The following is a 27575-nucleotide window of genomic DNA, read 5'->3' as shown; positions in this document are numbered from 1 at the left end:
TCACCCCATCCGGGAGGGGAGGCAAAGGCAGATTTGCTCCTTGTCATCTTGTGAAGGCACCCGGGGAAGGCCGGAGGCAACCTGGGGCTGGACGGCCATGCTCAAAGGGCCCTCTAGAGTTCCTGGGCTGGCAAAGCCACCAAGTCCCCTGGGGCTGCTTGTGCCTGGAGACTTGAGATGCCCAGTTAATACGTGCCTCTGCCCTCCCTCGCCCAGAAGGGATGGTGAGTCCTGAGCTCCTTTGGTGGCCCAGCCTCTCCCATTTGCTTGGAGAACCAACCACATCCATCCATCCATCCATGTCACCTGGGCCCCTCGAAGCTCTCAAGACCCTCTGATCCGTATATACTCAAGGGATATACCTGGAGGCCCTGGGCAAACCACTCTCTCCTCTACAAACTCAAGACCTCTGCCCCCTGATGCTTCCATGGGCTGGAAGGGCTTGGGACTCTTGGGGTTCCATGACTACTTATCCTTGCTATGTGTCTCTTTAAAATAGAATAAAGTAATCCCCAAATGCAAGACCCTTGAAAACATACTGGCTCCAGCAGTCAGAACCTGCTCAGAAAGAAAGAGGCCTAGACACCATTGTGCTGAAGACTCTCAGCTCCAAGTACTGGCCACCTTTCAGAAGGAAGAGGAGGCCGAGCCTGAAGCAACGGTGGCATCACGTGCCCCCAAAGGGAAAGTGCATGTTTTGATGGGGCAGAGATCAGGTGACTCCACGCACCCAATGGAAGGTATTCTGGCTGGGGGTGATGTCCCAGTGTGCCTTTGGGCATTTAATTCAGATGGTTACAAGCCAACAGAACGAAGATGCCAAATGAGGAAAAGCTTATAGAGATGGATACAACCAATCCTTTAAAGGTGAAGTGTGGATCATTTTCTACATTTAATAAAAACATTTTCTCATTTGAGGCTCTGGAAGTCTTGAGTCACATTTTTCATTGCTGTTGTAAATCCCCCCCTCCCACCAACCCCCCTCTAAAATGTCTTAAAACACATGGTTTAACAGTGGCTGCACAGAAAATATACACCCTCAAAGTCTGACTTTCTTTTAAATACAAATATACAAAATGTAAACTGAGACAATAGAGAAATTTACAAAACTTTTCTTTAAAAATAATAAAGACAAAATTCAGTTCTAGTTATTAGGATGCTATTAAAATACGTGCAAGTTGTATCCGACTGGATTTCTATTGCAATGTTCGCCAGAGACACGTCCAATCCATCTCGGCTCGAGGGCCGCCTCCAAACACAGACCTGAGTGGAAATCTCTTTGAGGAACTGGGAGGCTCCCCATCTCAGGGGGGGGCCGCCTCCTTCCCCGGCTCCTGGAGGGCTTCCCCGCCCGTCCGCCAGGGTGGGAGCTCCTCCGGTTGCAATTCTGCTTCTAAGAAGAAGGGTCCAGGCTGGTCCCACCGTGGACTTCAGGCCAGAGCTGCAACTAGCTGCTTCCGGTGGAGTTTGAACTCACGTGGTTTGAATTGATGTGGTGGTTAAAACTGGTCTTGGAATTGGGTGAACTCTTGGAATTGTTTTGATGCTGGGAGAGGGCGGTGAGCAGAGAGGACAGAGGGAGAAAGAGCAAGTCAGTCATTGCAGAGTCAGGCCCTGGGGCCCTCGCCTCACAGGGGCCTCGGAATCTGAGCCGGAAGAGGCTCAGGTGACCAGCCCTCCCTCTTGCTTTCTGCTGTCTTCTGTTTTCCCCCCACAGGCCTAGGTCCACAGACCACCCTGTGGGCGGAGGGCTTCTCCTGGTGCCCGGGAGAAGCTATGGAATTCACAGAAGCCCAAGCCAGGAAGGAGGCGGTCCCTCTATATTAATATCTACATGGTTAGACCTGCTGGCCTGGAGTTAGGCTGCCAGTTCAAACCCTAAATGTGCCACTTCTTAGCTGAGTGACCTTGAGCAAGCGTCTGACTCCGTTGGCTGCCTAGCCTTTGTAAGGTGGGGTAGGAGCCACTTGTGCCCAGGGCTGCTGGAAAAAGGAAACAAGGCTGTGTATACAAAGGGCTCTCTTGGGTGCCCAGCTCTGGAACCATGAGCTGCTCACCCTTAGCACCCCCGGCAGTCTCTCAGCATCCCATCCCAGGAGAGGAAAGTTCCGGGCGTCTGCTCCCCCTGTTGGTGGTGTTGTTGGGCACGTGCTGAAGCCACTGTTCTCCACCCCACTAAGTCCTCTTTCCACCCCGGGCAGCAAGCATCTCCATCCTGCATTTTCCAGTGGGCAAACAGAGGCTGGGAGAGGGTCATTGAGCTGCCACCCAACCGGGAAGGGGTCAGGGCTGGATTTGAACCCGGACTGTGAGCTTCCATAGCAAACACCTGTCCCAGAATCTGGGGCTGTCCTGTCAGAGATGGAGGTCATTTCTGTCTGGAATTTCAATTTTACTTGATGGAGGCATTTGAAAATTATATTTTTATAGTAGGCGGAGGTGCGTATGTTTGTGGAATAGGGGGTGAAACTCTCATGAAATTTCTAGATAAAACTGCAAACTTGGGCCCTCAGTCTGCATTTTCTCTCTGGATTCTGCCAGATCCATGCTCCCCACCCTGTTATTCCAGATCCTCTGCGTGGGCTCACGGGCTGTGTGACCTTGAGCAAGTTCCCTAACCCCTCTCAGCCTCAGTTTCCTCATCTGTGAAATGGGGTGATAGGAGCACTTCCGGGGCTCACCCTCCGCTAAGGTCCCCAAGGGAGGGATGCGGTTTTGCCTGCTGCTGCATCCTAAGTCCTCAGGTAACAGTCTGGCATGAGTAGGTTCTCAATACATACTGGTGGAATGAATAGCTGAACGGAGGCCTGGGGTTTTATGAAGATTAAATAAGAGACGCCTTCAAAAAGCACTCAGCGCAGGGCCTGGCCCACGGTGGAGCGCCACGGCCACCTCGTCCCTGTTGTTTAAGGGGGAGGGAGGTGGGATGCCAAGGGTCTGGGGACAGAGCTGCACCTGCCTTCACCTCTTCATCCCCCTGGGGAGAGGGGCTGCTCCTGTGGGCTGGGAGAGAGGAGAGTAAGGAACCAGGGGCTTCGCAGGCCTGGGGATGGGACCACGCCTTCTTAAAGGGCCAGGCCAGGAGGGGGCGCTATAGTGATTAACCCCTTCTTGGTGGCAGGGATGAGGGTAGGGGTTTCTCTCCAAGGCCTGCCTGGTCCTGCCTGGGACATTTCTCCCATTTAGCCCCACCAACCCTTGATCCAACACCAGGCTCTGAGAGAATACCTTTTCCTGAGGGACAAAGTCTCCTCTGGCTGCCGGCTGGAAGGCCCAGCATCAAACTACAGGGCCCCTCTTCAGGAGCCCCGAGGTTCTGTGGGGATCGCCTCTGCAACACCAGGTACACCTGTTCTTTGTCAAATCTTTGCGTGCATAACTGGCGTCGTCTTTACAACGACTCTCAACCAGGGACGTTTTTTGTCCCCAGGCCCTGGGGACATATTTGACCGACACACGGGAGTGGATGCTACTGCCATCTACTGGCTGGAGGCCAGGGCTGCTGCTAAACCCCTAAAGGCACAGGACAGCCCCCACAACAAAGAATAAACCCAACGCATGGACAGCGCTGAGGCTGAGGAACCCTGACAAAGGGTGCACTTTGGGTTTGCCCCTCCGCTCTAGGGACCTCATTAACCAGTGGGTTTCAAGGCACTTTGCACAGGTTGCCTGTCCTTCCAGGCTGCAGCTGCAACCCCCCGTCTCCCCAGCCAGCAAGTTGGTCTCAGTCCTATGGAAGGGTCAGGCCTGGGGTTCCCGGAGCTGAGACCAGGGCATCCAGGTTGGGGTGGGAGGCGAGGGTCTCACCTGACGCTTGAAGAGCCTCTGGAGCAGCCCTTTCTTTGGCGGTTCCGGAGGGTGGCTTCGGTTCAGGTCCGGTGAGAGGGTACCGTGGGGTCCGAACACGTTCAGCTCCTTAAAGCACTCTGTTTCTATCATCTGGAGAAGCGGTCAAAACACAGGCGGGGTGAGGGGCTGTCCAGGTCATCCGGGGGGGACAGGCAGCCCAGCAGCCCGGCCGTGGGTGACACTGTCCCAAGCCTGGTCCTGCCAGGCCCTCCACTCGCCCGGGGTGAGACCCCAGCAGCTCCCCGCCTGCCCATGCCTCTCCCAGACCTGGTAAGCCGTCCTCACTCAGAAGACAGAAGCCGGCCACGGAGGTTGGGATGGAGGCGCTCATCTTCCAGCCACCCTCAGCTCCTCCTTCACCCCAGGGCTCTGCACCGTCCCACTCCAGGGCTGCAGGCTGACCTCCCCATCATGTCTATCTCACATGAACCAGCTCGGACTGGGCTCCATCCCCGTGTGCAGTGCGGTAATGGGAGCACTTTGCTGGCTCACCCTCCACTAAGATCCCCAAAGGAGGGATGCAGTTTTGCCTGCTGGTGCATCTTCAGTCCTCAGGTAACCACCCCGACTCCATCACCCACCTCGGGCCTCCAGCTGCTGCCCGTTTCCCAGCCACGCTTCTCCGGAGTCATCCAGATAGGCCTCTTCTCCCCGCCCCGCCAGCTCCTGAACCCGCCCCAGGCCACCGCCCCAGTCCGCCCACCATAACGACCCCCCTGCCTCGCCGTCCCTTTCTGTCCTCGGAGCAGCCCCGCCCCCGCTTTGGGGTGAAGCCGAGGACCCCACCGTGCTCACCTCGCTTTGCCACGGGATGGGCACAGAGCCCGTGGAGAACTTGGAGTAGAAGTCGTCGTCCGTGTGGTCCAGGTTGACACCCTTCACCGTGGAGAACTGCTCGATGTCCAAGACGTCCTTGCAGTACACGGCCCGGGGCTGGGGAGGGAGGGATTTGAATGGGGAGCGGGGTGGGGGGCGGGGCGCAGGGGTGGTCTCTCAGGGCCTCCCCCCAGCCCTGGGAACCTGGGCTGCCCTGGCTCAGTGGGACCAAGGGGCCCCCAGTTGGGGTGATGAGAACTCAAGGCGCCTTCCTGCCATCACTGACCCACACAGGCTGTGATGGGGCATGTCCCCAGGAGGACCACTCTGGCCCTTCCCACATCAGAGGCCAGTCAGAAGTGGTAGGTCACCATGCAGGCTCGTCTGCCACACACAGCCCTGGGCTGGGGTCCCAGCTGTGGTGCTTAGGTACTTTGGGAAAGTCACATAACCCCTGAAGGCCTTAGTTTCCTCGCCTGCAAAATGGGGACAATCGAGGCACTAGGACAGGAGGCTGTTGTCAGTGCTGCTATGGACCTGGTGCTGTAACCCTGGTGATCTCTTTCATCTCTCTTGTCCACCAAACATGCTCTGGGGCTGCAGTTCAGGGACTCACAGAGACAAACCCGGGCCCTGCCCTCTGGGAGTTCAAGATCGGTGGGGGAGGGCTCCCAGGGGCTCTAGGAGCCCGGGAATCTGGAAATGAAAACTTCATAGAGGTGATGAAGCTAGGGTGGGTGCAGAGAGACCTCCTCAGACCAGGTGATGCTCTGCTACTGGCAGATGGGAGCCACCCCCTGCCCACGGGTCTCAGCCCCTGGTCCAGGGCCCCTCACAGACATTTAGCAAAGTCGAAGGTCATAAACCAGTGCACAGGCTCAGTCCAGGCTGGGGAGCTACTCACATCTGGAACAAAGGGGGGATCCAACATCCCGGCCTCTAAGCGCTTGAAATTCATGTTCCTGAAGAAGGGGTGTCTCTTGACCTCCGCGGCCCCTTCCTCCTGGCAGCCCAGCCTCTGCTTTGCATCTTTGGTGAGCAGCTGCAAAAGGAAAGCCCCATGAGGACATGCCGGGTGGGGGGCCTTTCCTCCTGGCCAGAGGCCTGAGGGGCGAGGGGCTTTGGAGAGCCTGTGATCACCTCCCTTCCACACAAGAATCCCCGAGCCATCCCCTGCCAAGACATCCCTTCGCTCGCATCCACCAGCCCTGGGCCACCCCAGGTTCCCATCAGACACCGCTCGACCCTGATTCGGGAGGCTCCCCTGAACCGCGGTGCGCTTTGTGGTCCCAGGATCCCAGCGTGCTCAGATGCCTGGAACCCTCAGGAGAGCAGGAGTCCTGTCTAATTCTGCCCACGACTGCATGTCCAGAGCCTGGTGCATACCTGGCACCCACTAGTGTGTGCTGAACTGGCATTCCCTCTTCTGCTCCAGGTAAGCTACCAAGGGCAAAGACTGGTCTGTGGGTTCTCTCATTCGTTTACGCGATTCGCAAGTACATTGCAGACTTGCACCCAGGAGGTGCCGAGAGACGGGATGCTGAGGGTCTGGCCTCAGCAAAGTCATGTTAAGAGGACCCATCAGGGCAAGGCAGATGTGACACCACGGTGGCAAAGGAAATGAGAACTGGCTGTTAGCTGAGGGATCAGGAGGTGGTCTGGGGAGGGGGCTTCTGAGACAGGCTTTCTAAGCCGGGAGAAGGCATTGGAGGGACCTGTGACAGCGTAAGCAGGGCAAGCTTGGAGAACACTCATCTTTGAGTCTGAGGGAAGGATGGGAGTGAGAGAGATGGGTCAGAGTGAAAGGGACCAGCTGGGGAGAGTGATGGAGGGTCCTGAAGGCCAGGTCTGGAGGTAGGATTTTAATACAGAGGTAGTGGGGAGCCAAGGATGGTTGGGGGTGGAGGAAGGTCATCATCACAAACAAAAGGCAGGATGGAGGGTTATTAGGAGAGGAAGGGGCTGCAGGAACAGACATGCCACCAGACCAAACTGCAGGAAGGTATGAATGAAAGATGGGGAGGGCGGAGGAGGAAGGGGAAGGGAGGGGGAGGGGCGGGCCACAGCTGAAGATGAGGCGGGGCCCCCACATGACTGCAGGGCATCAGCCCCCTCCCCAGTCCCAGGGGAAGCCTGTGCTTATTTCTCCTCCCCGCCACACTGAGCACTCCACCATGTACACAGTTGGAATCTACTAAGTGTCTGCTTTGAGACAGAAATCTAAGTGGGCAGCTCGCACCTTGGAGGGAGTCCAGCCCTTTCTTCTATCAGTGTCCTGGTGGCCTCTGCATATGCTCATTCTGAGAGGCAGGGGGCCTCCTGGGGTCCACAGTCTGGAGAGGAGACTTGCTGGGACTGCCCTCACCCCAAACTAAGGAGTGAAAGGCGACAGTGGGGCGAGCAACGGATCACGGCCTCGAAGGGATGAAGCTGTGACAGCCGCTCACAGCGTCGCCCCACTCGGTCTACCGACCCCCAGGCAGGCTTGGCCCCATGGACTGGTGGCTCGGGGCCACTCCTGCTCTTCTCCTGGGGCTTTGCTTGTCTCCAAGAAATCGCAGAGGCTGCAAGGCCCAAAGGCTGCAGGGCTGGCCAGACAGATGACACAGTGAGGGAAAAAGGTGAAGGGTGGGCTGCATGGGCCATGCCAGGCTGTCCCTCAGCTCCTGCCAGGCAGGAATGTTGGCAGGTATCCGGGGCTTCTGCTTTTTTCAAAAGAAGCCAGAAAATCCAGGTTTTTATGTGCTTCTGCCCCATTTAAAAATCTTGGCAATTAACCCACTCTTCACTTTTTTTCTAAAACACTGTTCAGCTAAAATAAACACCCACCTATATGTTGCCTGTTTGCAACCTGGGCATCAGGTCAAGAGTTCATAAATATTATATCAGGTGTAAACCAGGAGAAGCAAGAGGGAGAGATGGTGTGAGTTTAGGTGGATGGGGCAGGCAGAGAGGGCTTCCTGGAGGAGGATGACTAGAGATGGGCTGGAAGGATGGGTGAGACTGAGACGGATACAGGGCTAGTGGGGAAGGAACAGTGCTGGATTCAGCAGGGGCCTAATAAAGGTGGGAGCTGAGGTCTGGGCTTAGGGACCGGACCCAGGAGACAGGACAATGAGATGCATGCACTTCTGGACCACAGGGGCAGTGGAGGGGGTCTTGTGGCTGCCAAGATGGAATGAGGGCTGGGGACTAACTTTATTGCTATTTGTAGAAAAGTCTTCCTCAGCAGGTGGGGGCTGGAGCTTCCCTGGGCCTCCGAGGTCTCCTTATGATCAGGCCCTGCTATGTCCTGAGCCTGGTGTCCCTTGGTGGTGACAGGGCGAGCCTGGCTGCCAGACCAGATGGGTTGAGGTTACGGGCATGGAGGAAGTCCAAGATCAGACTTACAAGGCCTCAGGGTCATTTGCAAGGAGGCAGAGCAAGACCAGAGGGCTCTAGAGGTTCTTCTAGCTGAGAAAGACGAGGGGACCTTGGTTTTGATATTTGCACCTGTAAGCCCAGGTTTGCCTGGAGCCCCAGGCTCAGCTGCCTCCTTCCCTGTAGTGGCCACCAGGGGGCAGCAGAGGAATAGCAGTGCCCCCGAGCCGATGACTGTGGGCAGGGGGCCCTCTGTGCCTCTCTGTCCTCTCAGCGGGTCCCCTGTTGCTCTTAGGGTGTCCCAAGAACTGCTTCTCTGAATTCCTGACCCTGACCTAGGGCACTTGATGATGCACTGACCTTCCATCCCTCACCCAGTTAGGTCCCAGCAGATAGGTACCTAGTTGCAACATAAACCAAGTATTGTTGGGTCCCCTTTCGACCCCCCTGTTTTCAACCATCCCCGAGGGTACCCCACATTTCCATGTACCTGCCTCTTGCTGCCTTGCTCCTCTTGTCCCTCTATCCCAGCTCTGGCTGCCGTGACTACCTGTTTCCTTGGAGGCCGCCCAGCTGCAGGCTGGCCCAGGCATGTGGTCCGGGCATGTGTTTGCCTGTGTACACGCCATGCCTCCCTCATGGTCTCTCACACACACAAATGACAGACCTACGGTTCCTCTTTGGAAGGGGTCAGATGGCAGCTTTAGGCCAGATCCTTCTCCCCGTGCCTCTGTGACGTCAGACCGAGGCTGGTGAGAGGAAGTGGTCAGGCAGCGGGTGGCCGGCTCCAGGAGGGCAGGCTTCTGGGGGCGGGAGCTAGGCCAAATGGCTCTGGGGCCCCTAGCAGTGCAGCCTCGAATTTTCTAGAAGCAGAAACTTTGCTACTTTTCATCAGTTTCCCAGGCCTGCCTTTCTCTGGACTCTGGCCTGGTTGTTGATGTTCACATTTCAGACCCTGAGGGTCAGATCCTGGTCTTGCTGTTCTAGTTGCAGAGCAGAGGAAGGGACCTGGGGGTTTGCAGGTGCCAAGTGTTGGGCGCTCAGGCCCTTCCTGTCCCCGCATGGCTGGTGTTAGAGGGCGGCTGGCATTAGTGGGCAGCTCCCAGCACAGCAGTACTGAAGCCAGAGGGAAGAGGGCCCTGGGGGGCACAAGTGGGACTCGGGAGCCAGAGAGCCAGGCAGGGAAGGAAGCAGGCCCGCTGGAACCCAGAAGGGCCTCAGTCCAAGGGTGGACTCTCTCCAGCTTCACTTTTGAGGTCCTGCCACCCCATCCTCTATCCGGCTTCCAGCCCCCAAGTCTGGCCCCTGCCCACCAGCCTGACTAAAGGTCCCACCCTGAGTGAGCCCTGCCTGGGGCCGGGTCAAATTCTCTATCTATGGATGCTGTCACTCAGGACCTCAGCAAGTGTGACCAACACTCCATGTAGTGGGTGGAAAACGTGATTAAATGATGTTCGAAGGCCGAAACTATCACCACCCACTGCCTGCAGCCCCTGGCCTCAGAGCAGCACCAGGGACCCAGAGCTGGACAGAACAGGAGGCCCAAGGTCAAGGGTAGGGGCTGTCCTGATGCCTTTGTATCTTGGGGGCCAGCTGGGAGCATCCCCTTTCTCCCCCATGCTGACCTCCCCCCAGAGCTGCACATAAGGGAGCCTCTCCTTGCTCACTGCAGCCCCTCTCCCTTGTCACAGAGCCACCCTGCCCCACCCCAGGCTCCCTCCTGGAAGTGTCTGTCAAACACCCCAGTCCACAGACCCTATGGCTTCATGGCCCTTGTCACAGAGCCACCCTGCCCCACCCCAGGCTCCCTCCTGGAAGTGTCTGTCAAACACCCCAGTCCACAGACCCTATGGCTTCATCGCCCACACCCTAGCATGCCCTGCCCCTGCTCCCATCTGCCTGTTTGCTGTTCTCGGCTAGGGGCTGGGAGGGGAGCTGGCACTGGACACCAGCCCTAGGATGATGTCTGGCTCACTGGGAGCTCACCATTTTGCAGATGGACTTGGCCTCCTCGGAGAACTTGTACGAGTATACCTCCTCTGTCTCCAACACCCGGCGGTCCACCTCCTCCCGCTTCACCTTCTCCTTGCGGCCGCGGAAGGGCGACTGGCCCTCAATCATCTCGTAGATGAGGCAGCCCAGACCCCAGTAGTCGGGGCTCAGGCCGTACCTCTGGTTGTTCAGGACCTCTGGAGCTGGGGGCAGAGCAGGAGATCCAGGGGACGTGAGAGACAGCTGGTGGTGGGTCAGAGCCAGGCACATGAGGCCAGGACTGAGATGCTAATGGGGCCTCAGGACGTCCTGCAACTAGGAGTGATGGTACTGCTCGCAGGAGGCCTGGGGCTCCAGGGCTGGGATCCCTTCCCGCTGCTGACTCCTGCCCACCAACTACTAGAAATACCTCCTCTTCCTGGGAGCCTGCCTTGGTTGCTCTTCTCTGCACTCCCAAAGGACTCTGACTGTGGCTTCAGAAGCCTGACCATGGTGGATGGAAATATCCTGTTCCCTTGACGTCTCCCCTACTAGACTGCGAGCCGCCTCATTTCCTGCTGTGCCTGATAACAGGTAGGATGCCTGGCATACGGTAGGTGTTGCACACACATCGTCTCAATGAATGAAAGTGTGTCCACCCAAAGTAAAGATGATTTTAAATGTATCTGGAATTCCAGCAGCGTCTCACTGTGACTTCCCTAACACTTTGATTAAATGGATTATAGATTCACCAGAGAAGTGCAAGAGAAGATAGGCAGGTCGCATACATCCAGGAAGGCAAATGTATCCACATGGGTGTGGACACTGTGCACTAGAAGATGACACAGATGCCCAAGCAGGCACACAGAGTGCACACATGGATTTATCCATCCATCACTCACCCATCCATCCACCCATCATCCATCTACCCATCATCCATCCACCCATCATCCATCCATCCATCCATCATCCATCCATCCATCATCCATCCATCCCCCATCCATCATCTATCTACCCATCATCCATCCATTCATCAATCATCTATCCATCCATTATCCATCTATCACCCATCCATACCATCCATCCCTCATCTATCCATCCATCATCCATCCATCCACCCATCATCCATCCATCCATCCATCATCCATCCATCCATTACCCATCCATCTATCCATCATCCATCCATCCATCATCCACCCATCATTTATCCACCCATCATCCATCCATCCATCAATCATCTATCCATCCATTATCCATCGATCACCCATCCATACCATCCATCCATCATCTGTCCACCCATCATCCATCCATCCATCATCCATCTATCACCCATCCATCATCTATCCACCCATCATCCATCCATCCATCATCTATCCATCCATTATCCATCGATCACCCATCCATACCATCCATCCATCATCCATCCATCTATCATCTATCCACCCATCACCCATCCATCCATCATCTATCCATCCATCTATCATCTATCCATCCATTTATTAACCCGGTCATCCATCATCCATCAATTATCTATTACCTATTAATCATCTATTCATCTGCCCATCCATCAGCATTCACATAGGTATACATACCTCCGACATACACATAGACACATACCCCATGGGTCCCCCAATATCATGCAATCTGAAAAGGACCCTCTGACACCAGAGTCCAGAACCCTGAGCGTGTGCTGCTGGCATGAGCCCAGAGGAGGACAACAGTGTCCCCATCCCTTGGAGCTTTCTCGAGTCCCCTGCCTCCTGGGGTGAGCGGGTGGATGTGTTTGAGGTGTATGGGAAGATGCCCAGGGAATATCCCTATTTGGAAGGCAGACCCCGGGGGACCAGTGTAGCTCCAGGGCAGCGGTGTCTGAGAAGGCTCAGGGGACACAGGGCAGGAGCCACGGCTGGCCCCTCCTTGGGACGGGGCTCTGTGACACAGTAGGTAGCGTGCTCCTCTCCTTTCTGGGCCCTTCCTAGTGACCTCCCCGCTCTCGAGGTCACTCTGAAAGGCTGTCTGCCAATTCACCAGACCCCTACTACACCCACACCCCAGGCAACTCTGTGTGTCAGCTCTGAAACTGCCCAGGGAGGGGTGTGGCTTTGAGACACAGGTGGGGCTGGGGGTGGGGGCTGGAGAACTCAGTGTAGTCAAGACACCCTGGGGCCCCAACACTTCCCTGACCCTGGCTACAACTTCCCGCCTCCCACGTGACTACTTCTGCAAGTTGCACAAAGAGGCCAGTGGCTTCGAGGGCCCAGCTCAGGGAGGAGCCATGCCTACACTCACCCATGTAGCCAACGGTGCCCACCCGGCCGCGGATCAGGTCTCCCTCGGGGATCTTCACGGCCAGGCCCAGGTCCGAAATCCTAATGTGGCCTGATGGGGGACAGCAGAGTCAGCGGGTCCCTGGGTGGTCTTGCGGACATCTGATCCACCCTGGGCAGGGCCCTAGACTTGCCATGGGGCCCTCGCCTTTCATTTGTACCAAGAAGAGTGGTACCCAGTGGGCCATGCAGGGTGATTGTGAACCATCGCGAGAGTCAGGTGTCAGAGGTCAGGGGTAAATTATTACTTTTAGGGAGAAAAACATAAAGATGCAATAGGACCCCTGGATTCAGCTGGATGATGGCAGACCAGCCTCATAAAATGCCCTAAGGGGCTTCTTGTAAGGCTAACATCACAAAGTTTAAGATGCCTTGGCTCGATTCTGGGATTGATTCATGGGAAAATGTGAGATTCTCCTGACATTTTGCAACAATTTGCTTAAGGGGAAAAATCACAAAGCAACTTGGGAAGCAACTCCCTGTTCTGCCTTGTTGGTCTTTGGGGTTGTTTGTTTGTTTCCCTTTGGAGAACCTGCCGCCCAGACCAGCAGAGACTGGGAGGTGGCACTGGGGCTCCCGGGCCAGAACTGACCCCCAAAAGGCAGAGACAACCCCGTGCTAAGAGCGCACCTTGGCACTGTCTCTTCCAGCGGCCAACCCGGCAGGGTCATGGCCTCATCTGACCCTGCAGGAAGGAACACTGAGCCACTCCCCAGCCTGGATTTCAACAAGGCCTAAAGCAGGGAGCCCCCCCAAGAGGCTGGAGCTGAGTGGAGCCTGCTGGCTCAGTGGCCCCCAACGAAGGCAGGAATGGTGCGAGGGGAGACAGCATGCAGATTCCAGCTGTTGGGTGACAGATTGGTCGTAGGCACGGTTCTGAGACCAGCAGGGAACAAGAACCCTTGGGGGCTCTGGGTGCATACACAGAGGGGCAGTGGGCCCTGAGCTCTCGGCCTGACAGCATCACACTCAAACCTCTTCTCCAGGTCTTCTCCCTCCCCTTCCCTCCCCTTGGCCTGGGATTTGCTGGCAGGGAGACCTAGTTTCGGGTCTCCACTCCCCACTGATATTTGGGGGGGCCTTGGAGAGTAGGCTCCTGTGAGCCTCAATCTTATCATCTGTAAAATGGGCACAGGGTCAACTGGCCCTGCTCCCTCTGTAAAGATAGGGCAATTTAGTTAGACAGAAGATGTGACGACCCTTTCCCAGGTGTGATAGTCTAAATAGTCGCGAGGGGCTCCTGTGGTGGCTCTTTGTTATCCATGTGAGTGTGCACAAACACACACGAAAATAACAATGATGACAGATAAGTAATAACACCTAACATAGAGCTGGCTTCCCTGGTGGCTCAGATGGTAAAGAGTCCAGCTGCAATGCAGGAGACCGGAGTTCAATCCCTGGGTCAGGAAGATCCCTTGGAGGAGGAAATGGCAGCCCACTCCAGTATTCTTGCATGGAGAATCCCACGGACAGAGGTGGTTGGTGGGCTACAGTCCGTGGGGTCGCAAAGTCGACAGGACTGAGCGACTAAGCATGCACGCACGCACAGTTGGTAAAACAACTTATCAAGGTATCTTGTCAGAACCTCAGCACCACCCTCCACCATCTGAAGAAGGCAGGGCAAGGCCCACTGTTTCCATTTCACAGACTAGAAAGATGGGGTGAGGGAAGTTGCGTGAGAGTTAGATGTTTGCCCAGAGTCTCTGGAACCCTCCACTCCTCACTCAGTGCTGGTTCTCTCTTTCTCTTCCTGTCCCCCACCCTCCACTGCAACAATTTGCTTAAGGGGAAAAATCACAAGCCACATCCTTCTTTGCCAATTAGGAGCTTTGTCCACGCCCTCTGCCCTCCCCTGGACCCTGGGTCAGCATCTTTGAGTCTCTGTTGGAAGCCTCCTGCTCCCTTTGGGATGTGACGCTCAGCTACAGAGCAGGAAAAGGATCCCCGGGGCTGCTGCCTGACTTACCGTAATCGTCTAACAGGATATTTTCAGGTTTCAAATCTCTGAAAGGGAAAGATCACCAGCATGTGAATGTGAGTGTTCTGGGTGGCAAGGGCACACCAGCGTCTGTTGTGGACCCCCTTGAGCTACTCAAGCCTGAGTATTCCCTCCCCAACTCTGGGCTCAGGAGGTCTGGTCTCTCTCTGGGTCAAGACCATCTTGGGCTCACTTCTCTCCCTCCGGTATTAACTTAAAACAAGTGCTGCTGTCTGCCATAGGTATCCTCTTGACTCTGGAGAGTGACTGAAAAGGAGTTAGGCAAAGGTTAGTCTGTGCACCGAGGACCCCTGGGGCTGGGAGGTGACAGACCTCCTCCAGGGATGGGAAGACCTCGAGGTCTCCAGATGCCCTGAAGGCAAGAGCCAGGCCTGGGAATGAAGGGAGAGAAGTTATTGAGGACAAAACCCCAGCTGTAGAATTGGGTCAGAGAATAGTAAGGGAGAGAATGGTAACCTCCAGGACAAAGACCCACTTTGGGATGGGGCCCCCGGGAAGCCTGGCACTTTCCCCAGCTCCAGCTGAGCCGCAGCCTGGGAGGAAGCATAGCCACCAGGCGCAGCTGTAGACGCGGCCACCTCCTCCAGTCTCCAAGGTCTCTCTTCTCTTTACAAGACATGGTCATGCTCATGAGAAAGAGAACCTTTCCACTGTAAGGGGGAGAGGCAGCAGAAGTGTCTGGTTTTATTAATAAAAGCTCTTCTCTGTGAATTGAAGAATAACCAACAGGACAGGGTGTGTAATGCGGGTAAGCCATTGTGCAGATGCCACACATGGCATCTGGACTGAGGATTTGGTTCTCAACCAACTGGCTTTGTTCATTAAACTGAGGGCAGCTGTCCTCATGGGGAGAGGTTCATGTGTCCAATCCAGTGATGCAAGCTCACAAAGTGATAATTGGGGTCTGTATGTGGTTACTTATTACAACATACTTTTGTTGCCATTGTTATTAATTTCCATGCTTTTGATGTGCTAACCCTTCCAAATAAGGGCAGGAGACCTCATTTCAATTAATCGGCCACCACCGACCACCAGGTTGGAAAGACAGCTGGCTAGTGGGCACAGAACCCACACCCACAGAGAGGCTATAGCAAGGGGTCGGGCCAGGGAGGCACCGTGGTTCTCTTCCTCCCTAGTATTATAGAAAGGCTAGAACTTGGAGGGATGCCTTTTTTTCTTTTTCTTTTTAAGAGAAAAACAATCAAGTAGAGGATTCTTTTTTCAACCCTTAGGGAAATTTTTCTGACTCTCTTCTCACTTGAATGAAAACAAAACAAAAGCATAAATTGGGAGGTGTGGGGGGTGGGGGGAGGGCATGTCATCAAGACCATTCCTCCTTATTTTCAAAACCTTGGGCTCCCAAGATATTCTTAGCCAATAGCCCTGTGACAAAAGTCTTCAAACTGGGGTGTGTGTGCCCAGTGGGGGTGGGGGATGAGAGAGTCACCCATGTGCTGGGACTTCAAGAATATGCATTTCTAGATCCTTAGCATCATAGTGCCTTGTCCTGGCATCTTACAGGATCTCCCCTCCCACCTGTCCTTTCTCAATAGCTCTTCTCCCAACTGACAGAAGAAAAGCAAGTTCCTCCCTACTCCTGCATATTGCTATGGTGCCCAGCTCCATAGGGTGAAACCTCCAGGGTCCCAATTAGAAGTGGGACCTACTCATCATAATTATCAGGGCAATTCAACAGAAGAAATTACTTTAACACTTAGAGCCTTACTGTCAGTGAGAATTTTTTAAAAATCTTATCTACATCCATATATTTCAGAGTGGAATGCTGATCATGGACTTTTATGCAAAAAGTATATTACAGTAAAATAACAGTCTCTGGAGGCTGAAGGAAGTAGAGAATGATAGAAAATTCCTTACCATTAAAGAGTTTTCATGCATTTTTTTCTAGTTACATGATGGTGGAGGTCAATTTGCTACAGCAATTAGATTCCACTGGATACCTTTAGATATGTGATGTCACTTGAGTTCAGTTTAAAAACATCAGTAATACTAGCCACTATTTTAACATATGATGGAGTATTTTAGGTGTCTACTTAGAACATATGAGGGCACAGAGATTTTCAAAATTCTTGGAGGAGGCCTGCGAGAAGAGTCTGAAGGCCACTGGTCACAGAATCTGGACACCTGGTCCTGGGGTGGGAGAGACCGGGGTCCATTCTGATGCCTGCTTCAGTGGGGATCCTACAGAAGTCCTGCAAGGGTTGGTTCTGGATTAGACCACCAGGCTCCACTCACTGAGCTTCCTGGGTACTGGGTGGGAAGGGACCAGTGGCCCAACCTCATCGACTCGGAGGGAACACCTGGCCCCCCGCCAAGCGATCCCCCTCCCTTTCTCGGTTCCAGGGTGGGAGTCTGTCTGACTCAAGGGTGATGACCCGGCCTCAACTCGAGGGCAAGGCTGAGTGACCAATTCAGAGCATGGAAGGGTTGGCCTCACTCACTCAGGTTCAGATGGGGGACCTGGGGTTGCCTGCTCACCTGTAGACAATGTTCTCATGGTGGAGGTCCTCCAGGCCGCACAGGATCTCTGCCGCGTAGAACAGGGCGCGCTCCTCCTCGAAGCCGGGGTTCCCCATGTTGTAAATGTGGAACTTCAGGTCCCCGCCGTTCATGATGGTCAGGACCAAACACAGGGCATCCTTGGTCTCGTAGGCATAGGCCAGGTTGACCTGGGAGCACAAGACGGCCATGCACTGGGGTTCCAGGGACTCCCACATCTGCTCCTCTTCCTCAGGGGTCCTTGAAGCTGGGTGGGAGGACTAGCGTGGGGAGCTGCAGCCACTTCACACCACCCCCTGAGCCCCATTGCTGCCCCTCCATCCAATTCGGCAGTTCCAGGCAAGGAAGCAGAGTCAGAAGGGGCAGCTGGCACCTTTCATGGGTCCCGACAGGACAGTGTCTGTTGCTTTTAAGTCACAAAAGCATGTGCGTGCATCAGGTGGTTAGAACTTCTGTCCCCTTTGGGCATCCCCTTACAAAACCCGCCAGTTCTGGGGAATGCAGGCAGCCTGGGTGGATGGTGCTGCTTGCCATCAGGCACAACTGGTGGGGGTGTAACTGGGGGAAATGCACATGTTCTCTGACAGAGTGATTCCTCCGCCAGGAATCCATCTCCTGGACATCCCCACAGAAATACGCCAAAGGGATGATGAAGGATGGATGGACCCGGGGCAGCCTTGTCTGTTGTGGTGCCTTCAAAACCAGAAGTGATTTCTACCTGTGGCTGCACAGGTCACGGCCTCTCTCCTCCCTGTACACAGGAATGGTGCACAGCTTTAAAAAAGAGGTGCAGCTATCTGTCAGGTTATAGAAGATTTACAATTTAAGGGAAGCAATGCTTCAGGCTAAGATTTGTTGCAAGATCCCATTGGCTAAAAATAATAAAGCCTGTATATGTATCAAGTGAAGTGAAAAGTCTCTGTCATGTCTGACTGTTTGCAACCCCGTGGACTATATAGCCCGCCAGGCTCCTCTGTCCATGGGATTCTCCAGGCAAGAATAGTGGAATGGACTGCCGTTTCCTTCTCCGGGGGAATCTTCTGAACCCAGGAATTGAACCCACATCTCCTGCATTGCAGGCAGACTTTTTACTGTCTGAGCCACCAGGGAAGCCCAACATGTCTGCAGTGGTTACTCAAAGAGGGAGGCTTCTATGTTTACTTGGCATCCTTCTGTGAGGTTTGACTTTTTTACCCATATATATATGGTGTTTTATAATAACAAGTGGGAGAGACGCTGAGAGCTGGCCAAACACAGGTCCCCTTCCAGGTCCCCACTACCCCAGTGGGTGTGGAGGGGCATCCGTCTGCAGGAAGGTGGAGAAGGATGCCTCATCTGACAGGACTTCAGATGAGAGCCCTTTGCCGCTTCCAGCTACTCTGAGTTGGGGGTTGGTTTGTTACTGCAGGAGAGCCTTGCCTGGACGGAGTAACAGGCGGGTATAAACGAGATGGGCCTGACGCTTCGGGCTCCTATGATGAAACCAGCCTAAGGGGTTTGTGGAAACAAAGCTCCTTGGCTGGGCCCCTTTCTTCCACGGAGGTATTAACAGAAGCTCACACCTAGAGGGGAGCCAGCCTAGCTCCAGGGACAGGACACAGTCAGTCCCAACTGCCTTTAGAAGGATGGAGCATTGGACACTTCCGGTCACCTGGAGGGGGGGCTCTGCTACACTTCCAGTCACCTGAAGGCGGGGCTGTCCCCCAGGCCCTGACACTTACCACAAACCGACTGTTGACCTTCTCCAGAATCTGCTTCTCATTCAGGGCCATGGACTCCCCTTTCCTCTTTTTGATCCTCTTCTTCTCCAAGCGTTTGCAGGCGTACATTTTACCTGTGGCCCGAACCTGGCAGGCACAGACCTGTGGGGGCAAAAGAGAAGACAAGCGCAAACGGCACATGAGACCAAGCCGTTCTGAGGCTCCTCCAGGCCAGGATGTGGTGTCTCCAGGGCTGGGAACCACAGCGGCCAGAGCCGGCCGTGCCCTGGCCTGTGGGTATACCAGCCTCAGGAGTGAGCAAGACCTGGCCATGGACCCACTGCTCCCAGGACCCTGCCGTCAAGATGACTTTGGTGCCATCTCAGGTGAACCCAAGCCCTTGGAGGTGGAGAAGCAGCCATCTATACCAGTTTACATGGCTGGCCGAGGCTGAAAGAACCGTTCCTGTCTCAGGGGCAACTAGATTTTCTCTGTCCCAAGCTTCCAACCAGATGCAGCTGCTAATAACTGGGGACTTTGAAGGACCAGCTGCTGGTAGGAGAGGCTTATTTGGGGAGGGGGGCAGCCATGGGAGACCCCTGGGAACTCTGACTGTATGATTTGGAGGAATGAGACCCAGGGCATTTGGATCTGGTCTTAGTTCTGCCCTTATTCGGCTGTGTGACCTTGCCTGGGTTACCTAACCATTCTGAACGTCAGTTTTCCTCATCTCTAAAACGGGAATGACAAGGTTGGGGAAGATCAGGTTAAGCATAACAGTGCATATTAACAGCATGGCCGGGCCATACTTAGGCCCCTCATGTCCTCACTTTACCCTCCAAACACAATCAAGGACACACATTTCCTTCTGTAGACTTGAACCCTGCCTGAGGCTGGCTCCAGCATCTCCATCCAGCCACCCTCCTTCCCTTCCTCAGACACCGGTGACCTTCCCAAGGCCCCAGCCTCACCCGCCTTCTCCACCAGGGGGCGCGTGACCCAGCCATTTGCTCAGAAGCCCTGCTTTGGACACTTTTCAGGCCAATCCGGAAGGGACAGTAAAGGTGACAAGAGTCCAGAAACTTTTCATGAATATGTGGATGTTCACTCACCTCCCCAAAGCCCCCTTTTCCTAGTACTCGGTACTGCCTGAAAGTGTTTTTGGTTACCGGTTGCCTGGAAGAAAAGCAAAAATCCAGCATGGGTCTCATAGCATTAAGATGCAGAATTAAGAAACAGACAAGGGCAGCATTGAGAGGAGCTGAGCGGGGCAAGGCACACACCTCCAAACCCCGCCCTGGGGACCCTCAGGAACCACCGCTGCAGATGCGACCCTCAACCACTGGCTCAGGGGCTGGGTGCCCTCCGCCCTGGACTGGAAGGAAAGAGCAGGAGGCTTGAAAAACGTGAGCAGAGGCTGCTTCACTGCACTTTCCCTGTGGTTCCCCTCTCTCTCCCAAATGCAAATTCTGCGGCTGCACTCAGAAGGAAGCTGTGTCCTCAATGCAGGGAGAAGAGAGAGGGCCAGGAGTCAGGCTCGGTGTCCCATGGAGGCCAGGAAGGAAACCGCAGCCCCGCGTCCACACCTGCCTGGCGGAACAGCTTGCGCCTCCTGTCCCCAGGCGCCCGAGCTGTTCCTTCCTGCAGACGTGCCCTGGGAAGATGGGCCTCCTGGGAACACAGAGGCTGCTGATCCCTACGACCAGTCTGGTTACTCTCTAAGGACCGAGGGCGTTGGACTCCCCTGAACCCCAGGACAGGGGAAGATCCTGTCTGCCAAAAGGTGTGTGTGTGTGTGTGTGTGTGTGTGTGTGTGTGTGTGCGTGCTCTGTCGCTTCAGTTGTGTTCGACTCTTTGCGACCCTATGGACTGCACCCTGGGTAGGCTCCCCTGTCCATGGGATTTCCCAGGCAAGAACACTGAAATGGGTTGTCATTCCCTTCTCCAGGGGATCTTCCCGACCCTGGGGTTGAACCTGTATCTCTTAGTCTCCTTCTTTGGCAGGTGGGTTCTTTACCACTGCTGCTACTGCTACTGCTAAGTCACTTCAGCCGTGTCCGACTCTGTGTGACCCCATAGACGGCAGCCCACCAGGCTCCCCCATCCCTGGGATTCTCCAGGCAAGAACACTGGAGTGGGTTGCCATTGCCTTCTCCAGGGCATGAAAGTGAAAAGTGAAAGTGAAGTCGCTCAGTCGTGTCCGACTCTTAGCGACCCCATGGGCTGCAGCCCACCAGGCTCCTCCCTCCATGGGATTTTCCAGGCAAGAGTCTGGAGTGGGTGCCGTTGCCTTCTCCATCTTTACCACTAGCACCACTGATATTTATGACTAATCACCTTATGTCTCTCGATTCCCCATTTTAACTAGCCAAAACCATTTATAATGTCTAATGAGACGAGCCTCTGATCATGGGGCAAAGGTGGGGCTCATGGAGTAAAGAAAGAAATGGCCACTTAGTTGCAGCAAAGGACTCCACCTTGTAGATAGCGTGTGTTTTTTCATTGCTGGCCTATTTGGCTAAGAAAAGTCAGGTTTTTTCCCCCTCTCTTTTTTTGGCTTTAATGAGGTGTAATTGAGAAAGAGTGTACAACTTGATGTTTGGATATATGTATACATTGTGATTCATTGGAAAAGACTCTGATGCTGGGAGGGATTGGGGGCAGGAGGAGAAGGGGACGACAGAGGATGAGATGGCTGGATGGCATCACTGACTCGACGGATGTGAGTCTGAGTGAACTCCGGGAGTTGGTGAGGGACAGGGAGGCCTGGCGTGCTGCGATTCATGGGGTCACAAAGGGTCGGACACGACTGAGCGACTGATCTGATCTGATACATTGTGAAATGATCATCCAGTCAAGCTAATTAACATCCTATCACCTCCCCAAATTAACATTCCCCCCTCCCTCCCTTCTTTCCTTCCTTTCTTCCAAGGACACTTAAGATCTACCCTCTTAGCAAATTTTCAGTAAATGATACAGTACTGTTAACTCTTGTCCCCTTGTTGTATGTGAGATCCTTAGAACTGACTCATCTTGCGTAACTTCAACCTTGTACCCTGGGCCAACATCTCCCATTTCTCCCATCCCCTCCCTGCCCCTGGCGACCACCACTCTACTCTCTGCTTCTATGAGTCTATGTGGATTCCACATATAAGTGAGATCACGCAGTACTTGTTTTTCTGTGTCTGGTTTATTTCACTTAGCATAATGTCCTCCAGGTCCGTCCATGTTGTCATAAATGGCAGGACTCCCTTCTTTTTTTTTTGTTTTTTAAGGCTGAGTAATACTCCATTGTAGAAACACGATCCTATTTTACTCTCATGGTCATTGCAGCATTACCCACAATACTCAAGAGATGGAAACAACCTAAAAAGCCATCGATCGATTAATGGGTAAGAAGAAGCAGCTTTTACGATGTTAAAATCGGCTCTTGACTCTCAAGGACTATCTTTGAGCATCCCCAAATTCCACCCCAGGTTTCTTCCCCAGCATAGGGATTGGCATGGGATTGGAATGGGCCAAAGAACTGGGTCAGCTCGAGAAAGACCAATCAATCTCCAGTCACCCAGTGTCTCCTGAATGAAACTCCCATGGAAACTCTTCTCGCTGCTGGGTCCTGAAGAGGATTTGGGTTTCAGTGGGAATCACAGCTTCGGCATCATGCTGTTCTCTTAGGCGCTGTTCTCCTGGATGCTGCCTGGCCTGTCTAGAATTCATGTGTGTGATTCACTGCCTCTTCCTAGTTTTCTTTAGGAAGCGGGGTCCAGGCTGCCCCTCTGCTGGACTCCCCCTTGCTCTGCATCTTGCACACGAGCGGCCTGGCCTGGAGCAAGCCCGCCATGCGCCTGCATCCAACATGCGGCCCTGGGAAGCGTTTCCTCCAGCTGCCCTCGAAACCACATGAAGGCGTCCGGGCCAACAGTTTACGATACATGGAGAACAAACAGTCGGCCGACATTACCACAGAGCTCCTCTGCTGGGGGAAATGAGTGTAATACAATTTCCGAGGAATTTCTTGGTTAACCTTGGGAGGGAAAAAAATCCCTTTAATATTTCAACAGCACAGCACCAACAGGCCATGATCTTGTTAGCAAGAAAAAAGGCGGGGGGGAAGCGGGGCTGCTGTCAGTCATTCAGGGCATTTCTAGGCCAGGGTCCTGCTTTGCTGGCTTCAACAGCTTCATGGCCTCAAAAGGGCATAACTCTTTTGAGGTCAACACACCAATTTTAAAAGTTCATTTCTCTATTTCATGTGTTTGGTCCTGACAAGTAAAGTGAAAGCCAGGGGCCACAGCTAAAGGCTTCCTTTGGAACAGGATGCTGGATAAACTAAGGGTGAAGGACTTGAGCCAGGGACCTGGCCTTCAGATTCCAGCCTTGCCAGGCCATTGCTGTGTGACCCAGGGCTAACCCATCAACCTCTCTGAGCCTTGCATCTTCAGTAAAATGGAGATATTGAAAAGGTATCTATATCTATATCTATATATATCTCCAAAGGTTCTCTGTAAGCCTCTTAGTGTCAGATGTCATCATGAGCACTCTAAGGATAAAGGATGTGGTGCCTTCTGAGGGTCTCTATGGTAACAGTCCCCATTGCTCGAAGCAGCTTGTTCACGGACACAGGTAATCCTGATAATCTGCAGTCATTTGGCAGATGGGCATGCTTAGGCTTTGAGAGGTAAAATGAGATGCCCACGGTCTCAGTTGGTAAGCGGTACAGTTGGAACTGGGGTCCAAACAGTCTGTTTCGGAGACCAGGTTTGGTGTCCTGAGCCCACGCCACCACCCCAGGAAGGTGGGCACAGTTCGGGGTTGTGTGATACAGCCCAGGGCTCCAAACTGTGGAGCAAGGTGGGGCAAGATGAATACCTCCCCACCAGACTGCGCCCCGCAAGGGTCAGCTGCTGCCTCCAAAACGTTAGACAGGCGTGGTGATGGCCGAGCCAAAGCGCTCAGTGATGATGCATGACAACGATGACATTCAGCCGTTCACCTCCCAAGGAGGCCGGCTTTGTTGAGCTGTGTGCTGTGCTCTCATCGCGTTCTCACCACGCCCACAAGGCAGGCACTGCTATCATCCCCACGTCACAGGTGAGGATGCCGAGGGGTGGAAAGGGGAGCGGGCCCCAAGGAGGAGGCTGAGCTGGGACTCAGATCAGGCTGTGGGCTCTTGGTGGCCCACGCGTGGGTCCTGGAGCCATGACGTGCACGGGCAAGGTGGCCAGAAGCAGGCCACGTGCCAACAGAGATGCCCGTCCACTGCTCCTCTGTCACCCCATTGGTCAGGGTGGAGACAAACGTCCCCCAGGATGTAGGGCGGGGTGTATCCTCAGATCTCCCTGAAGAGGGCAGGGAGGGCAGCGAGTACAGCTTTTCGGGGGTTCGTGTCCCCCAGGTGTGTGTCCTAGGCATCTGCAGGGGACTCAGCACGGATCCAAAACCCGTGCAGGAGTTCCTGGCTTTCTGACCACAGTGTATACGTACAGCAACGAGCGCCAGACCTCCTGCACAGGAACCCTGGTGGTGGGAGGGGGAGCTCTCATCCTTGCCTACCAGCTCACCCCGTATGGCTTTATTTTTTATTTGCTTCCCTGATGGCTCAGACGGTAGAGAATTGGCCTGCAATGCAGGAGACCCGAGTTCGATCCATGGGTGGGGAAGATCCCCTGGAGAAGGGAATGGCAGCCCACTCCAGTGTTCTTGCCTGGAGAATCCCATGGACAGAGGGGCCTGGCGCACTACAGTCATGGGGTTGCAAAGAGCCGGACATGACTGAGCAAACTAACGGTTGATTTACAATGTTGGGTTTATTTAATTGTTTTTTATTTTTGGCCACACCCTGTGGCATGTGGGATCTCAGTTCTCTGATCAGGTTTCAAACCCACATCCCCTGTGTTGGAAGGCAGAGTCTTAACCACTGGACCACCAGGGAAGTCCCCACAGTATGTCTTTAATGCAAACATTGCCCTGACCTGCAAATCCTGGGATGCTGTAGTGGGCAGAGCACCACTTGGGGGTCCTGGGCCGGGGTCCCCCCTTGACTGCACTACATCCTCTTGGGTGACCCAGCAAGCCACATACTCATGGCCTCTCCTTTCTCATCAGTCACACAGAGGCCACCTCTGCCTGACCAAGTCACTGCTGTGTGTGCAGGAGCTCTTTGAAGAGAATCAATTCAGTTCAGTTGCTCAGTTGTGTCCAACTATTTGTGACCCCATGGACTGCAGCATGCCAGGCTCCCCTGTCCATCACCAACACCCGGAGCTTGCTCAAACTCATGTCCATCGAGTCAGTGATGCTATCCAACCATCTCATCCTCTGTTGTTCCCTTCTCCTCCCACCCTCAATCTTTCCCAGCATCAGTGTCTTTCCCAATGAGTCAGTTCTTCACATCAGGTGGCCAAAGTATTGGAGTTTTGGCTTCAGCACCAGTCCTTCCAATAAATATTCAGGACTGATTTCCTTTAGGATGGACTGGTTGGATCTCCTTGCTGTCCAAGGGACTCTCAAGAGTCTTCTCCAACACCACAGTTCAAAAGCGTAAGGTGGCAAATAAAAGACGTGAAAAGATGCTCGGTCTCACCCACAATTAGAGATGAAAGGTAAACAAGAAGGAAACCGGCTCTCACAGGCCAAGAACAGTGTGGCTGAAGCTGAGGCCAAGCAGATACCCGGGGCACGGGCAGGACTAGGAAGTGGGTAGCTGCTGGGGAGGGAGATCTAGCCGCCCCTCACAGCTGAAAACCCTGCCCTTGGAGTTCCTCTGCTAGGAATATCTATGATGTATTTCTGAAAGTACATAAAGATGGATGGCCAGGGCCTTCCCTGGTGGTACAGTGGCCAAGACGCTGAGCTCCAATGCAGGGGCCCAGGTTTGCTCCCTGCTCAGTGAACTAGGTCCCGCAAGCTGCAGCTGAAGGTCCTGAGGGCTGCAATTAAAACCCAGCACAGCCAAATAAATACATTAATTAAAAAAAAAGTTTTATATACAAAGTTATTCACTATTTAGGGAAGGTTGCACACAAAATCGAGACCAATCTCCAACATCCATCAATAGGGGGTGGGTTACATGAGAAATGTGCACATCTATGTAAGACTATGTGGACGCATGCTAAGTCACCTCTGACTCCATGTGACCGCATGGACTGTAGCCCCCCAGGCTCCTGTGTCCATGGGATTCTCCAGGCAAGAATACTGGAGGAGGTTGCCGTGCCCTCCTCCAGGGGATCTTCCCAACCCAGGGATCGAACCTGAGTCTCTTATGTCTTCTGCATTGGCAGGAGGGTTCTTACCGCTAGTGCCACCTGGGAAGTCCCAGTGTAAGAATATGGCAGCCCTTTAGGTTGGCAGAGCAAGACTTCCCAAAGACAGTGAACCAAAAAAATAAGCACAGAATGCTGAGTATATGTGTGAATGAGTGTGTGTGTGTGTTGCGTGCACAATAATAAGCATAGAGCATTTCTAGAATACTCAGGAAATGAATAGGAAGAGAACGGTTCATTTTATTTGAGCCATGGACCCAAGGGAAGTAACTGATTTCTATATAACTTGTCACGGGAAAAACTCATATCCCCGCCCCACTGACACACACACTTGTACACACTCGTGTGTGAGGTGTGCCACCCCAGAAGCACTCACCTTTCCAACCACTTCCACTGGAGAAAGCGATCAAAATACATGCTGTCCAGGTACTCGTGGAAGGGTTCTCCCCTCAGGTAGTCGTGGACAGACCTAGCTCGGAGGGGACAAATGGATGAACGCTTCACCATCCTGACTCTGCTGCAGGTGGGCAGGGCCATAGCAGCAGGTCACCGCCCAGCCTCCTCCACCTCCAGAGTTTGGAAATGCAGACACACAGGGGCCTCCAACAGACACAGTGGGAGGGGAGCCAGGCCCCGGCCATTCTACAAAGCTTGTCTGAGACTGACTGACTGACCCGCAGGTGTGTAGTCAGTACTTGCCTTGGGCACTGCTTGGGCTCCGGGACACAATGCCTTGGCATTGTGAGGGGGACAGACCATGAATAAATAAATGACCCCAGGGCATGTTATCATGAGTTAGCAGGAAGTGAGGCCCCTGAGGGGTCCAGGAGATCTCTCTGAAGAAGGAACAGGAGCTGAGATGAGAACCCAGCACTGTTTAACTATGCACAAGGGAGGGTTTGGGACTTTGAGGCAGAGGGTGTCTTGGCAAGAGGCCGAGGGGCATGGGCTCTGGATTTGGTCAGGACCAGTGAAGCCCCATGCAGTAGAATTTACTGGGCACCTGCTGTGGGCCAGGTCCCAGGCCAGGCCCTGGAGGGTTCTGAGCTTGGCTGCAGGCAGGGCTGAGCTTGGTTCCCTTTAAAAAGTGGCCACACTGACCAGTCAAACCCAGGCGCTTGGGACCTGGGGAAGTGGGGGACACTCAGTGAGAGAACCTTGGAGATTGTGTCCTGCCAGACTGAGAACAGGGGCCAGTGTGGGGGGGCAGGATGGCCACTCCCTCAAGGGCAGGGGGCAGCCCAGGGACCCCCCACCCGCTGTCAGGGCCGACCCTCGGCCACCTGCAAGCCCGGATTCTGCCCACAGTGGTCTCTCCCCAGCACCTGCCACAGGGCTGGGCCTCAAGCTGACCCTCCCCGGAACACCCCAGTTCTTCCCACAGTGCATGGAGCGCCGGCACTAAGCCGTTAAAGCAGGTCTGCACTCTTGCTCTCAAGGTGTCCCTTGAGTGACACGCACACAGCAGGTGCCCAATTAATGTCTGGGCTGCGAGCTCTGAACGAGGGTGCACCCACACCTGCTGTGATCTTGGTGGGTAAGTCTGTGCCCCTGTCTGTCAGCTCATGGGGAGGGCGTGTGTGGGCACAGGAACAGGTGTGAGCCCAGTGCCTACATGTAGCTTCGCGGCACATCCGTGCAAGATGATGGAGCCTAACGGATGCTCGGTTGGCACCACACCCACTGACGTGCCTCACGTCGCACTGCAGCCTGTGATGAGCTGGTGGGGTGTGGCTGGGGGCAGCCTGTAGCCCCACTCCATCGGCAGTACGGG

At 54.3% G+C, this 27575-nt stretch overlaps 1 protein-coding gene across 3 annotated transcripts in view; it reads right to left on the bottom strand.

Annotated features, from left to right (window-relative positions):
- Positions 1–1096: 1096 nt before the first annotated feature.
- GRK5 (G protein-coupled receptor kinase 5) overlaps positions 1097–27575 on the bottom strand; it is a 224515-nt gene continuing 198036 nt past the window's right edge. For 2 of the 3 annotated variants that reach the window (XM_006048446.4, XM_044935210.2), the window contains 11 exons: positions 26178–26270; positions 19652–19715; positions 18561–18701; positions 16819–17009; positions 14290–14327; positions 12286–12375; positions 10012–10220; positions 5570–5707; positions 4645–4782; positions 3808–3939; positions 1097–1546 (listed from right to left, as the gene is read on the bottom strand). In XM_006048446.4, coding sequence (XP_006048508.1) covers positions 1448–1546; positions 3808–3939; positions 4645–4782; positions 5570–5707; positions 10012–10220; positions 12286–12375; positions 14290–14327; positions 16819–17009; positions 18561–18701; positions 19652–19715; positions 26178–26270 — 1333 coding nt within the window. In that variant the 3' untranslated portion in view covers positions 1097–1447. The remainder of the gene's footprint in view (positions 1547–3807; positions 3940–4644; positions 4783–5569; positions 5708–10011; positions 10221–12285; positions 12376–14289; positions 14328–16818; positions 17010–18560; positions 18702–19651; positions 19716–26177; positions 26271–27575) is intronic. The other variant, XM_025273993.3, reaches the window with a different exon arrangement.

The sequence above is a fragment of the Bubalus bubalis genome, chromosome 23 (genome assembly GCF_019923935.1).
Source record: "Bubalus bubalis isolate 160015118507 breed Murrah chromosome 23, NDDB_SH_1, whole genome shotgun sequence".
NCBI lineage: Eukaryota > Metazoa > Chordata > Mammalia > Artiodactyla > Bovidae > Bubalus > Bubalus bubalis.
This window is presented reverse-complemented; position numbering and strand designations above follow the sequence as displayed.